Source organism: Tursiops truncatus, chromosome 1 (assembly GCF_011762595.2).
Source record: "Tursiops truncatus isolate mTurTru1 chromosome 1, mTurTru1.mat.Y, whole genome shotgun sequence".
Taxonomy (NCBI): Eukaryota; Metazoa; Chordata; class Mammalia; order Artiodactyla; family Delphinidae; genus Tursiops; species Tursiops truncatus.
This window is the reverse complement of record NC_047034.1, coordinates 138848103-138863423: the sequence shown is the minus strand read 5'-3', so window position 1 is coordinate 138863423 and position 15321 is coordinate 138848103. Positions and strand designations below refer to the sequence as shown.

At 53.4% G+C, this 15321-nt stretch overlaps 1 protein-coding gene across 1 annotated transcript; it reads right to left on the bottom strand.

Moving 5' to 3' along the window:
- Positions 1-6620: 6620 nt before the first annotated feature.
- Positions 6621-15030, bottom strand: LDLRAD1 (low density lipoprotein receptor class A domain containing 1). Its single transcript, XM_033852697.1, has 6 exons — positions 15010-15030; positions 14455-14506; positions 11707-11835; positions 9248-9385; positions 7370-7498; positions 6621-6769 (listed from the first exon to the last, which is right to left on the bottom strand). Exons 1-6 carry the CDS (start codon positions 15028-15030, stop codon positions 6621-6623), a joined length of 618 nt encoding a protein of 205 aa, XP_033708588.1.
- Positions 15031-15321: the final 291 nt, after the last annotated feature.

Below are 15321 nucleotides of genomic sequence, written 5' to 3'. Positions count from 1 at the left end.
TTACAGGCTGCCTCCCCCCGGCCTGGACTCCAGCTTCCTCTTCTAGGGAGTCCTGGCTAAGAAAGAGCGAGCCATCAAGGAGTGGGGATGGTGGGCTCTGGGTTTGAGCCTATCAAGCTTTGATCCTGACTCCACCCTTTAAAAACCGTGTAATCTTCGTCAAGCAACTTCATCTCTCTTAGCCCCTGTGAGGTACAAATAACCAAACCAGGTTCCTGGAATGGTTGTGAGGATAAGTGAAAATGGGATACAAGAGCTAAGACATGTACCAAATGCTCACTAAATATTGCCTGATGATATTTGTGAACAGGGACTGTTGCCTGCCAGTGCAGTAAAAAAAGAATGTTGCCCACCATCCCAATCCTATAAAGATCAAGCCATTAGGTACGGCAACCTCCCACCAATGGTGTACCCTGAGGGGAATTCAGGATGGAGAAAACCAGGAAGCATTCTGTGCTTTGAATTAAGATACATATGTAAAGAATAATTTCAATGAACGCAGATCCTTTCATTTTTCCATACATAGAAAAGTGCCAAAATCTTTCATTTTTGATGTCTGCTCTTTGTGATTAGCAGTAATCTTTTGGTGTTAGACTACATGTTTTTGTTTTTTCAGCAAAAACCTCCTATATATCCTGGTTCCTCCCTTCCCTCTTCAGAGCAGTTCCTAGAACTGTCTGAGAGGCTGTCTCCTGGGCTATAGTCCTCAGTAAGTTCCCTGGATAAAACTTAACTTGCAACTTTTAGTTGTGCATTTTTCTTCTGTTGCCATATTCATTAAAGGCCCTCTCCTTTCTTCTGCTTGAAGCTTTACTGTTTCCCAGCGGCATTCACCTTTTGGACATCACTTTTCCCCCTAATGCCTGCAAAGTAGTTTGATCATGACATCCTTATTCCTGCTGTACAGAGGAGAGCCTTCTTTGCAGCCTCTCCTCAGACGGAGGAATCATATGTGTTTCTCCTGCTGAATACCTTGGCCAGAACCCGGAATCCAAGACTCTTCCTCACACTCCAGCCATGGGGGACAACTTCACATGCCCTTAGGTGCCCCTCTTCCACTGGCCTCTGTGGTTCTTCAGCCTGGTCTGCCCTGTCCCTGGCTCCTTCATCACCCTGCTCAGACATCACCGCCACTGGAAGCTTCCCAGACCTCCTGAGACATAGCATGAAACAGCCAACTGCCGTGGCTAAGTGCCCAGACTCCTGGTGTTGTCAAACCCAAGTCCATGTGCCTGAGGCACAGTGAGGCCAGACAAACGGAAACAGAGTTTGGAGCAGAGAAAGGTTTATTTCAGGGCCAAGCAAGGAGAACAGGCAGCTCACGCTCCAGACCCAAATTCCCCAATGGCTTTCAGGGGAGCATTTTTTTTTTTTTTTTTTTTTTGCGGTATGTGGGCCTCTCACTGTTGTGGCCTCTCCTGTTGCGGAGCACAGGCTCTGGACGCGCAGGCTCAGCAGCCATGGCTCACGGGCCCAGCTGCTCCGCGGCATGTGGGATCTTCCCGGACCGGGGCACAAACCCATGTCCCCTGCATCGGCAGGCAGACTCCCAACCACTGCGCCACCAGGGAAGCCCCAGGGGAGCATTTTTAAAGGCAACATTTGGGGGTGAAGGCTGCAGGATTCATGACTTTCTTCTCATTGATATGTTGTGAAGTAGCAGTGTGGTGTTTTAGGAATCCTAATCATCAACTTTCTGGCTCCGAACAGTCTGGGGTCTAGTGCTTGTGCTCAGCAGGTAGTCGCCATCCTCCAGCTGAGTGCTCACGCGGGCTCTCCGTTCCTGCAGAACAACTTAAAGATACGCAGCAGATTGTTACGTATATTCCTTGAGGAGGAACTAGGACTCTGTTTTCACTAAACTATTATCATTACTTTTCCTGTTTAACTGCTTTTCCTTTGTTTCTATATTCCCACACATCCCTAGTTAGTAACTGCTGGAGTCTGCTCTTTGGAACTCAGGGAAGGCCTAGGAGACTAAGCAAGAAATGAGGGAGCGGGGCATGGAAAGTGTCCCCCCTCCCCTTCCTGGGAGGCCCTGCAGGGTTCTTCTCAGTTTCCCTGGCTCTCCCCTTACCAGCCATACACACTTCCACAAGCTGCCGGGCCTCTCTAAGCCTCATAGAAACACAGTACGACCCTCAGAGCCTTGTTGGAGGATGAGAGGTAAAGCTCCTACGTAGCATAGTGCCCGGCTCACAGTAAGAGCTCAGCAAGTGCCAACCGTGTGCACCTAGAAAGCTGGCTTCTGGTCTTCCCCCTGCTATTGACACGCTGAATGGACTTGGGGAAAGTTGGTCTCAGCTTTGGTTTCTCCATCCTGTAAAACGAAGAATCTTAACCCCATGGGCCTGTTAGGGAACCGTTGACTGAAACCGCCTGCCTTGGCCAGACACGGTGATAACTACTCATGGGTTGTCTCACAACAAGAGGTCCCACCAGGAAGGACCCTGAGTCAGACCAAATATGGGCCAAAAAAGATGACTGGCCAGAGACAACCCTGAAATTAGCCCTATTACCATAAAACCTGAGACCATGAGCCACGTGGCAGAGCTGTTCTCCTGGGTTCCCTTACTTTCCTGCTCTCCGCCCAGGCGCCCCTTCCCAATAAAGTGTTTTGCTTTGTCAGTATGAAACCGTGCACCTCAGACTGGGACGTGAACCCATGTGCCGGGACTCGAACCCTGCCAAAACCCAGATTGGGACTTGAACCCACACTGCCGGGACTCAAACCCAGCCAAAACCCATAGTATTCCAACTGAGATCACACACCTGGTTTCAGGACTTAATGAAGCTCAGCTTCTTGATGTCTCATCGCAGAAAGAATTCAGTGAGAGACAAAGGAATAGGTAAGAAGTGGATTTATTTAGAGAGAAGCACACTCCACAGACAGAGTGTGGGCCATCTCAGAAGGTGAGAAAGGCACCAGGGTATGGGGTTGTCAGCTTTTATAGGGCTGGGCAATTTCATAGGCTAATGAGTGGGAAGAGTATTCCAGCTATTTTGGGAAGGGGCGGGGATTTCCAGGAATTGGGCCACCGCCCACTTTTTGATCCTTATGGTCGGCCTTGGAACTGTCATGGTGCCTGTGGGTGTGTCATTTAGCTTGCTGATGCGTTACAGTGAGCGTACACTAAGGCTCAAGGTCTAGTGGAAGTTGACTGGTCCTCCATCTTGGACCCATTTGGTTCTAATCAGTTTATGTCATGTCCTTGGGCTATGTCGTTCTTTGAAAGGTTGTGCCCTAACCCCTTCCCTCCTATTCCAAGTACACATGTCTCCTCAGACAATTCATTTCCAAGTGTTAGACAAGAGGCCCACCCTCAGGCCCTGGAAGGGGTCCCCTTCCAGCAACAGGCCCATAGATGGGCTTGGTAGGGAGGGGAGGGCAGAATTATGTGCAACCCGTGGTGCCAGTGCCTCTGGGCATTTTTCTGAGAAAGCCACAGCCCAGTGAAGAAGCCCAGGAATGGATGACCACTGAGGTCTCCCTGTCTCTCTCGCGGGGACCAACTGCAGCACCACTAGCCCCTGGCAGGAACTGGGCCTCTCCTACACCTGAACCACCGAGGCTGACTGATCTTGAAACAGCAGGGAAGTGGGCAGGGCACAACCTATAATAGAATGACATAGCCCTTGAGGATACAACAAACACTGGTTAGAACCGTTAGGTCCAAGATGGTGGAAGATTCAACTTCCAGTGGACCTTAAGCCTCATTATACACTCATCGTAATATATTAGCAAATGCTAAATGACACACCCACAGGCGCCATGACAGTTCCAAGGCTAACCATAAAATGTCAAAAAGTGGGCGGTGGCCCAATACCAATCTCTGCCCGTTTCCCAAAATAGTTGGAACAATCCTCTCATTCGTTAGCCTATGAATTTATCCAGCCCATAAAAACTAACCACCCCATATTTCGGGGCCTCTCGCCTTCTGAGATGGCCCACACTCGTCTGTGGAGTGTGCTTCTCCCAGGGCCATTCTCAACTTTTGAGATGGACCACATTCTGTCTATGGAATATGTATCTCTCTAAATAAATCCACTTGTTACCTATCACTTTGTCTCTTACTGAATTCTTTCTGCCAAGAGACATAAAGAACCTGAGTTTCGTTAAGTCCTGAGACCAGGTATGCGATCCCAATGGAAAGACAGCGGGTTCAAATCCCCATGAGAGTTGTACAGTTTCAGCATGAGCAAACATAGGCTCCCTCTTCCTTGGCCTCTCCCCAGTGACCTTGTTTTCAACAACTGATGCTCAGGGTGTCAGGAACATGTTGGTATTTGAATGCTGAAATGCGTTTCTGAAACTTTTCTTGTTCCTCAGGGGTCAGTCAGCTCAACTCTCTTGTCCTCTCTCAGGCTTCGGGGCCCCTGCTGTCCTCATTCTCCCTACTTCCCTCCCCACCCCCACCCCCACACAGGTTCCACCAGTAAATAGCCCTTGATCCTCCTCTCTTCTCTGCCCACTTGGTCATGCCCTGGCATGTTCTTCTTGGACTTTTGTAATTAAAGGTCACTAGCTCCAGGTGACTTCCTTGCTTACCATGTTTTGATGACACCCACTGCCCTTAGGACGAAGTGTAACGCACTATGCCCTCCAGGACCATGTCCTTGCCCACCTCCTCACCTCCTCCTGTTCTATTGCTTTGGCCATGTGGCCTGCTGGGCTTCCCACGCCTTTCTTCCTGAGGCCCCTCAGCCGGAAATGCCTTCTCCTCCACCTGTACCACTGGAAATTCTCCTGCCCTCCAGAGCCAGCCCAAATGCCCCTCCTCTGGGAAGGAGCGGCTGCTCTGGATCAGTCTTCAGAACCAGGGATGCCCTGAGTGTGCCCGTAGTACCTCACTTGTGCTGCACTTGGAGAGAAACTCAGCCAAAGATGCCAGAGCCCATTGCTGAGCCTCCCCCAGGCAGGATCGCTGAGGCATCCCGTTCCGGGAACTGATCTTCAGGTCATCAGAGCCCCAAACACGATTGTGTCCTGGCTCCCGAAGGCCCCTCCTTGGCGCCTTCAGCCCAGCCTTTTCTGCTGTCCCACCCCGCCTCCCAGTGTGAGGTGCCTCCTCCGTGGGACCCTGTGCTCCTCCAGTGTTGGACCCAGGCCTGCTCACTCCTGGGTGCCTGGCGCCCGGCTTGGCACAGAGCAGGCGTACAGAGACTGTTTAGTGTGTGAGTGAATGAATTAACGTGGCAGTGAATGAACTAGAGCTCACCCGTCTCTCTTGGTGCCCGTATTTATTTCAAAACTCACGTGAGACTGATACACAGAGCTGATTTTATTAATTTCTGGTGGGGATATGTCCGTCTCCCTCAACAGGAGTCCCTTACTGGCCAGATTCCAAGTCCATCTTTCAGAATAAGGGTGGGACGCTTTCTGACCCTCAAGCTACCTTTTTATTTGTTTTTTGTTTTATTTTGCGGTACGCGGGCCTCTCACTGTTGTGGCCTCTCCCGTTGCGGAGCACAGGCTCCGGACGCGCAGGCTCAGCGGCCATGGCTCATGGGCTCAGCCGCTCCGCGGCATGTGGGATCTTCCCGGACCGGGGCACGAACCCATGTCCCCTGCATCGGCAGGCGGACTCTCTACTACTGCGCCACCAGGGAAGCCCCAAGCTACCTTTTTAAATACACGACAGAGACTCTGCCTCCACCCTGGCCAAGATAGAGTCACACTGGTAGATGGAAAGACTTTGGGGTTGGGACACCATGGATGGTATTTGAGTCCCAGTTCCAGCCCTTACTCTGCTGTATGATCCTGGTTATTTCTCCCTCTGGGTCACAGTTTCCTCATCTGTTTAATGGGGATATCCATCCTTGCCTGCCTGGGTGCTGTGAAACTGGAAATGTATGCCGAGAAACAACTCCTTCACTCAGGCTCCAAAACCAAAATACAATCCCTACTTGAAGGAACCTGGGCTGTTTTGTTGGGCAGCTGGTCACGGGGTGAGGGTGGGAGTGGTTGGGAAGAGAAGGGATGGACGGAGCGGGGGGGCGCTCCTCAAGCTGTTCTTCCTACAGCTCAGAGCTTCCTGGGGTGGCTTCCTAGGGGCAGGATGACAAGTACCCCGTCTCATGTGCATCTCATGTGATCCATCAGTGGGACCTGCTAGGATTACTGAGCTGAGAAAACACTGAGGCTGCATCCAAGCCCAGGAATATCTGCCTTAGGTATCAAAAGGGCAGGAAGTGACATATACTTCATATATGTGCCATTCATAAGGGCTAAATTCTCAGCTTGGTGTTTAAGCCCAAGACTTATCTTTTCTCCAAGGGGTGACAAGGTCAGTATCTGCAAGCCTGTCTTGGAGTGGAGGAGCAGATTTCCTCTGTGCGGCACCAGAGGCAGGCCTCCGATCATGGAAGCGTATTCCCTTCGTCTTTGTTAGGAGTTGCCTAACATGGTAGTGAGCTCCCCGTCACTGGAAGAATTCAAGCAGAGGCTGAAAAACTTGAAAGCAGGAGAGGCAATTCCTATTCAGAGACAACTGTGTGTAGATCCCACTACATGATCTCGAAGGCTCCTTCCTGCCCTTGTGTACTTGGATTCATAGCACATGTGACAGGTTATCAGTGCCATTCCAAACCAGCCTCCCACTCTGGCCTGGGTGACCCATTCAGGGTCCAGGACAGGAGTACTCATCAGACCAGTCAGAGCAGTGCTGCACGTGATCACGGCAGAGGCTCCTGGGGATACAGCTGCAATATTTGAAGACGGTCGAGGGACAGCGCCACCAGCCAGGGCCGCAGGGCGGGCACACAGTCACTGGGAAGACAGAAGAGCAGCTGCTCTGTCCTGGAATGCCCCATGCACCAGGGCACTCTTTAGCTCTGGGTTGAACACTGGGGAAGAAATTGAAAGGAAACTCTGGAGCAGTGAAAGAACTCGTCTTAGAGTCAGGAAACCTGGGTTTACACCCAAGCCCCCTTCCTATCACTCATCATATTAAGTCACTTCTCCTCTCTGGTCTCAGTTTACCTACATATAAACTGGGGCCAGCGATTCCTGCCTTCCTTTCCTCACAGGGTTGTTGGGTGGTGCAGAGAAGATGAAGGAAGCCCAGGTTCAAATCCCGGCTGGGCCATGTACATACTCCTTACATGACTGCCCTCTGGGTCCCAGTTTCCTCATCTGCGACCCTGAAAGCAAGTTTCCCACCACAGAAGAATAACTCTCCAGAAGGAGCCCCTTGGAGTGGTAGTGAGCACCCTACCACTTGAGGCATTCAAGGAGGAGTGGAAAACTTCTTCCTAGGATGCAAGAAGGGGATGCAGGGGGAACTTCGGAGATTCTCTCTGTTTAACTTCTGCCCTCTGGCCACTGCCTGGCCACCTGCCCCAGCCAAGCTTGTGCCCAGACCCCTACCTGGGCTCAGTTCATCTGAGCAGTCCCCACAGTTGTTGATCCCATCACACTTTTGGTCTGAGTAGATCCAGGAAGCAGGGTCTCCGCAGTGAGCCACGAGGAAGCCCGGGAAGCTCTGGGGCGTGTCTCCTACAGAGGGAGAGATGAGGCAGGAGGAAGTCCACATCTGGCTGCAGCTGCCTCAGGACTATCTGGAGGTGGATTGTCCTGACCACGCTGGCAGCTGTCAAACTTGGGGTCACTGCCATCTATCCAGGAAGGGCAAAAGGAGGTTTCTTGGGGAGGAGGTCGTCAAGGAGAGAGGAGGGTTCTTTCCCTGTTCGCCCAATAGAATGCCCAGAGCCACTTCTCCCTTCTCAGCTCTTGCGCCTTCCCACTCCACACCATTGCTTGCTTTATTCCTCCCTCCAGAAAAGTCCTCCTTGACACTTGTCCAAAACCATTCCACCTGCAAGTCCAGGTTCAAGTTCCTTCACCTCCAGGAAGCCTCCTCCGACTGGAACATAGCAAGAATAAATATGAAGCCTTGCACTTGGGTCCCAGAACTCAGGGAATGTGGGATCACATGCTTTGTGAAAGAGAGTCAGAGTATCTTTCTTGAAAGTGGGTTCTGTGTTAGACAGCAGTGTGACAGGTATACCAAAAATTAACACAAACTCAGGCCACATCATTAGAGGTATAACCCAGACTTGGGCGGGGAAAAGCCTTTGTTCCTTGGACTCACCAGAGCCAGCCAGGAGTGTCATGGATGCTTCTGGGGCCAGTCCAGGGAGAGGGACATGGGCATTTGGTATGTGTTCTGTAGAGTGCTGGTGGAGTGGGGAAGACCAATCATAAGGGGGTGACTGGGAGTTCAGAGGGTGGCCCGGGTAAGAGGACACTCATGGGGGACAAGAAAACAATCTCCAAATCCATGCAGTGACATCATCATGGGAGACAGATTGAAATGTGGTTCTTGGGGGGCAGGGGTTAACGAGAGGGCAGAGTTGGAACCAACCAAGGATGCTACTGGGAGGCAGCCCTAAACTCAGTACAAGGGAGACGTTCCCATGGAAAAACCAGGCAATGACGGGAGCAGCTGCTTCAAACTGTAGTGAGCTTCCCATCCTGGGAGTGTAAGCAGAGGCAGAGGGGATTTGGGCATGAGCTGGGACATGGACTAGATGACCTTTAAGATCTCTTCTGGTCTTGAGGGTCCATGATGCAATGACCCTTCCCCCGTAAGCTACCCCATCCCACCACTCCGACTCACCAGGCTCTCTCCCTCCTCTGTGGCAAGTGCCACACTCCTCTCTCTTGAGAACTGCCAGGTCTCTAAGGTCTGGGACTAGACCTTCCCATTCATTCACTCATTTCATCATTTATTCAGCAAATCATTCTTGATACCTCTCTGTGCAGTGCCCTGCACCAGGCACTGGGCCCCAATATCAAGCAGATTAGGTTTGCCCCATAGGAGTTCACAGTCTGATGGGGGTGGCAAACATGCCAATTGAGAGTGACAACCAGTGTGACTAGGGCTGGGGTGCAGGGAAGCACAGGAGTTGTGAGAGCCCAAACGAGGGAACGTAATTTAGTTTGGGTGTCAGGGAAGGCTTCCTGGAGGAGGTAGCACTTGAAATCTGCCTTGAGGGTTGTACACAGGTTCTCTGGACACGGAGATGCACAGAGTGGAGGCATCTCCTAGTGTGGGTACATGTGTGTGCGTGTGAGTGGGACAGGGCGGGGGAAGATGTTCCTGGCTGAGGGCAGCATATAAGCAAAGGCCTGAGGACATCAGGGTACCTGGTATGTTCAGGGGTGGTCGAGCTTCAGTATGACTGCAGGGAGAGCTGGAGTTGGGGGAGGCAACTCCCAAGGGGCCCTGGAGTAACTACTCACGGCACAAGGCCTCCTCCTCGTCCTCGCCGTGGGCACAGGTGTGGACGCCATCACAGACCCTGCTGGCTGGGATGCAGCTCCTCCGGTCGTGGCATAGGAAGCCCGTCCTGTTCATCTGTGTCACACAGGGCTGGGCCCCTGAGTGGGCAGGGCGAGCCCCGGAAGGGTCAAGGGTGGTGTTTACAAGGGCATCACCAAGTTCTCCCCACTGAGCACCACCTGAGCTGGGGTGAGAGGCTGGGGCAGTGGGGAGGACACTGGGCTCAGCGTCAGAGATGGGGTCCAAGCCCCAGCTCAACCACTTGCCAGCTGTGTGACCATGGGCAAATGACCCAACCTCTCTGTGCCTCAGGTTCCTTTCTGCAAGATAGGGATCATAGCACACACCCCACAGGACAGTTGGGGAGATTACATAAAAGCCTCTGTGTGTGGGCTTCCCTGGTGGCACTGTGGTTGAGAGTCCGCCCGCCGATGCAGGGGACACGGGTTCGTGCCCCAGTCTGGGAGGATCCCACATGCCGCGGAACGGCTGGGCCCGTGAGCCACGGCCGCTGAGCCTGCGTGTCCGGAGCCTGTTGCTCCGCAACGGGAGAGTTCACAACAGTGAGAGGCCCGTGTACCGAAAAAAAAAAAAAAAAAAAAGCCTCTCTGTTTGAATAACCCTAGAGAGAATGCAGAGAAAGTCATGGTTTATTGAATGACTGTCTCACAGGGAGTTCCTGAGGGCAGTGCTCAAGTCAGTGAAGTGGCTTTCACAGTGGGGCTCCTGGTGCAGGTGAAGGTGTCAGAGGCAACGTCCTGGGGCTGGCTGGGGACCGTTATGCCACAATCCCTTACATCTGGGACAACTTTACGGGCTGCAAAGCGCCTTCACATTTTTATTCTATTGTTTCCCCAAAAACTTCTGTGAGGTGTCATCATTAGCCCCATTTCCTAGATGAGGAAAGTAAGACTCAGAGAGGTGTGACATGCCTGGCCACACGGCTAATAACCCAGGCTGCTGCCTCTGCTCTTTCCTGAGGCCGGGTCGCCTCCCCAGCGTCCAGGAATGGTGGGGACCATCTGAGTGTCTATCCTTCTGAGAGTCTGCCCTTCCATCCCACTGCGGGGAACACCCAACCCTGGGGCCTCCCCCAAAGAATTAGGGGAGAGAAACCGACAGACGGACTGGGAGGTCCGGCTCCGCAGGCTGTGCATGTGTACACGCATGAGTGCAGGTTGGACGTGGGAGCGGGTTTGTGCCTGTGTGTTTGTGCACATGTGAACCACGGCTCATCTCCTGGAACTGCCTCAGCTAGTGTGAGGGGGCCGACCCTCAGAGACAGTTACATTGTCACACACACACAGCTGCTCACACAGACATACATCAGTACACTCGCACATATACAGACATGTACACACACGGGCACACACACACAGATATGTACCTGCATACACAGACGTGTGCATAGATACCTGCACACACACGTACACGCACACATAAACACACAGACGCACAGGTACATACATGCAGGCAGCTCCTTGCGTGCTCATATCTATCCCCAGCGCCCATGCTCAGCCATGTGGGGTACTGTGGATTTTACCCCCACTCCACCTGTCCCCTTAGCACCTCCTGCTAGGTGACAGAGCCATCTCTCAGAAAGGTAGGCCTGCTGACACCCTGCCCCCAGCTTAATCCCCGCCCATGGCTCTCCGGATGGTGACCTCGCTCCCCAGTGCAGCCTTTGAGGCCCTGGACCTCGGCCCCACCCACTGCTCTGTCCTTCGTGTCCACTGACCTTCTCCTCACATTTCCTCCCATCCCAGGGACTCTGCACAGGGTGTTCCCTGTGGTTTTCCTGCCACCCCTTCCACTAATCAATCCCACTTTCCCTTCATGCCTCAGCCCCCTTTCACTGCTCAAGGAGCCCTTCCTGACTCCTGGACTGGGTCAGAGCCCTGCTCCAGACTCTCAGAGCCCCCACTAACCCTGCCTTACTGTACTTATTGGATTAACATCCGCCTCACTCTCCAAACTGTTAGCTGCGTGATGGCAGGGTCGGTGTTGGGGCTCACCACTGAAGTCGGGCCTCAGGGATATGTTGGACAGGCCCCTGTCCTCTGTGGCGAAGGCAGACATGCAGATGGATGGCACCACCCAGGGTGAGCAGACTCGGGGAAGAGGAAGTGTGAGAGTTATGGGAGCTGAGACAAGGCTCCTAAACCAGGCAGGCAGGGAGGTCTTCCTGGAGGAGGTGGCATCAGAGCTGGGTCCTCTCAATAGCTCATGCTTATAGATGTGCAAATGGAAGCTCAGAGATGTGTATATGTCAGTGTCTGTGTGTGTCTGCACATGCACCCTAAGGAACTGTCCAAAAGTCATTTCATGGAGAAGCCAGGCAGGGTCAGTTTTCCCCCATCTCTCTGTGTCCCCCTCTCCTCCCAACAAGTCTGACCCACCCTTTCTTGCCCACCCTGACCTGGCGTGCGAGGTGGGGGTCCAAGGATGGCGACCAGGGCAATCAGGGCTGCAAGAGTTGCCAGCAGGAGCATCAGGAAGGCTGAGAGGCAGGCCCCTCGGCACGAGCAGCAGAAAGGGCTCCGGTCTGCTGTGTGGGGTGGGAAACCAGTGATGGAGCAGCCAGTGCTGGGGCCCAGAGATTCCCTGCCCTGACTGCTACTAGTGGTCCCTACCCACTGGGGTCCTGGAGGCAGGACAGGCTTCCCTGGAGGAGAGGGCTCCCAAGTCCACCATTATGTTCTCGGCTCTGCCTGTGGGCCACCCCCACCAAACACCTGTCTCTGGCCCAGGTCCAGTTGCTGGTGAGTGGCAGTCAGGATGAGGGTCCCAGGTCTCTGCTCCACCCCCCTCACCCTCCTGTCCTTCCATGAGGCTGTCTCCTCAGGAGGAAGAGAGAGACGTACACCTGCGTATCAAGCCCCTACCGTGGGGCAAAGACCAAAGCAGGCCCTTCATAGCCATTATTTGTAGTTTTCAAGACAACATTTATTTTATAAATGAGGAGACTGAGGCTCAGAGAAGAAAAGGTTCAGGTCACCTTGTGTGGAGCTGGGATGTGAATCCACACTTATTTGCTGCCCAAACGGGTGCCCTTTCCACATGCCAACTGATTGCTCATTCTGGAGCCCGTCAGGATGCTGATTGGAATCCCAGCTATACCACTTTCCAGATGGGCCACACTGAAAAGCCACTTTACTTCTCTGTGTCTGTTTCCTCAAGTGGAAAATGGGGGTCATAATGCCTACCTTAGAGTTGTTGAGTGGATTAAGCTAGGTATTGTATCAGAACAGTGCTTGGGACATAGTAAGTGCTGTAAAGGTTTTAGCTACTATTCATATTTATTGAGCATCTACTATGTGCCATTCTGTATCTGAAGTACTGTGGAAATAGGTGCTGTCCTCCTGCTTTAACTGATTTCGATCCTTTAATATTTGCTTGCTTGTGAAATAATGAAACAAAGTCTTCTTCGGATCCTACTAGATGCCCTGCTCTGTAGAGGACACAAAAGCAGTCACAGCTCTGATCCCCTTGCCCTCCAAAAGCTTGTAGTTGCACTTAGAAGACAAGATGTAGACAGGTAAAAAGAAGAGTGTGGGCACTCCTGCTGTCCTCTAGGGCACAATTATCTCAGAGAGGGGGCAGGAAGGGGTCTGATGCATCTACGTCCCCAGGATCCAGCCTGGGGACATAGTAGGCAGGCACACAGTAGGTGCTTTCTGAATACTCTGATCTAGAGATCCAGGAAACAAGGGAAGGGCCCAATTCAGGTTAGTTCAGGTCATTTCCATATAATCCATTCACATTTCCAGAGCTGCCTACTCTGTACTCAGACTATACTTGTACACCAGCTGCTCACAGAGCCAGGCGGCAAGTGTGGTTAAGAAAGCGTGAACAAGGTGTCATGGTGCTTGAAGGCGGGTGGGATTTCCACAGGCAGGCGAGGGGAAGGTGCGAGGAGAGAGCACTCCAGGCAGAGAGCGCCTGGATGGGATATGGGGGACAGCAAGTGGCCCTGTGTGTCCGGAGCCTGGAGTGGGCATGCACTGGGAAGGGAGACGATAGCCGATCTATGCTGTAGGAGACGCAGCATAAATCTAAAACCCATATTCCCTGCAGCCTTAGTCCGTGGCTCCCTTGTAAACTCAGGTAACCAGGGAGACAACGGGAAGGCTGGCAAGGAGCAGCATCCTGGTTGGCCAAGCAGCCAACTCCTCAAACATTTGTGCAGCACAGGCCGGGTGGGTGGGGTCACGGGAGAGCCTCGGGGCCCACGGCCAGATGAAGGCTGCACTTCAAAGCCTGAAAGCCCTTAGGTGCCGATGCCCCAGGGGACAGATGGGGAAAGGAGGCCATTTTCCCACATCATGCCCACCGTGAGCCAGGCTTGAAATAGACAAGCGCCAGTGTGGAGCAGCAAAGGCACCGGGGCTCTGCAACCAGAGGGACCCTGATTCGAATTTGAACCCTGCCTCCCTCCTCCCATCCGTGTGGGACCCCAGCTTGGCTGAGCTACCTTCACCTCCCTTCACCTCAGCTGCCTCATCTGTTATTGCCCCCTAAGAGGAGCCCCTCTCAGAGCTGTCCTGAGGGTTGAAACAGGCCCTGCGATGCCGCGCACATAACAGGGCCTTGATCCTCGATCCTTGATAGTTATTAGTAGTAGCTACCTCTCTGGGGCTGTTTCCTTAAGCGATCAAATGAAGGCCAAGATTGGAAACACATAGCAGTTCTTAATAAATGTGTTCTTTCCTTCCTTTATTCCACAGAGGTAAAGCAAGCTGTCCTGGTCGCAAGGTGAGCCAGTGGCCAAGAGCAGGTGCTAAGTAAGTGCGTAATCCTGCCTACTTTATCCCTCAGAGGTAAAGAGAATCACCAGGCCACCCTCTGAGCCAGGGACTCGACTCCAGAGCTCTTTCCTCTATAGGTTACCGGGGGCGCTGTATGTGGCTCTGTGCCTGTGAGGTGGGCAGCACACAGTAGGTGCTCCACACATGCTTGTGCAAGGAGAGAATGAACCACCCTGTTAAACAAACGGCTGTCATCATGGTTGGCCAGGATGCTGGGAGCAAGGGGACATCAGCAAGGGGACAGAGGTCTGAGAGAGCGGGAGCCTTAGGGAGCCCCCTTTGTGTCTCTGTAGCAACGGCCCAGCTTCAAGGGAGCCCCACGTTGGGGAGGGACTGGCCCCAGGCCCTCCGTCCTTTACCTTGCCTTCTGGGGAGGGCTTTGCTTCCAGCGGCAGCAGCATTGCCATCCCCCTGCCCAAGAGAACAGAGTGAGGGGTGGGCTGAGGTGAGGCGAGGTCCAGCCTCAGGGAGCCAGACTGAAAAGTCTTTCAGATGTGTCACCAAGAGCCTCGGGGGAAACCACGGGCCCTCCCACTCCAGCATGCTGAATGCCCCAAGCTCATCACGTCCACTTCACGTTCCCACATCCATGCCTGTACTGTGCCCTGGAAGGCCTTTTCCTCCACTGTCCACTTGGCAAACATTCATCCTTCAAACCAGCTCAGGCGGCTCCCCTTGGAGAGGATCCCTCTGATATCCCCTCCCATAATGTCGATCGTTCTCTCCCTTGGCCTCTTCTCCCCTCCCAGCACTTATCACCTGAACCGTGTTCCTGGTTCACCTGTTGGGTCCCCGTAGAGAGCCTCCAGGGTGGTGGAGGACCGGAGTCACCTCAGTGTCTCCCCTCTTTACTGCCCACCCTTAGCCTGAGGTTGGCTCCCCCTGGTCAGGAGCTGTCTCAGGGCAGCTCTTACCTGGGGGAAGATCTTGTTCATGTCTCCGGCTCCCGGCTCCAGTCTCCGGGCCCTGGGTGGGTGCAGAGAACTCAGCGCAGGTTCCCTGCCTGTCACCAGGGGCAGCCTGGAGGAGGGATGACAGCAGGCCTCGCCTGGCCGCACCCTCCCTGTGGGCAGGCCCCTCCCAGGCTGCCTCCCAGGCTGCGGAAAGGGCAGCAGGGCCCTGCTCCTGCCTGGCCCTTCCCCACTCTGCAGTCTGACAGCGACACTCCAAGGTTGGAGTTCTCATCCCCATGTTATAGGCGGAGAGTCTGAGGTTCATAGAGGGAG

Excerpts from the sequence above, each read along its gene's own strand:
- LDLRAD1 (XM_033852697.1), bottom strand. The coding sequence starts at position 15,030 with ATGAACAAGATCTTCCCCCAG. Across the intron at positions 14,507-15,009 it reads TGAACAAGATCTTCCCCCAG|GGGGATGGCAATGCTGCTGC; the intron begins GTAAGAGCTGCC and ends TCTCTTGGGCAG. Across the intron at positions 11,836-14,454 it reads AGCCCTCCCCAGAAGGCAAG|CAGACCGGAGCCCTTTCTGC; the intron begins GTAAAGGACGGA and ends CACCCCACACAG.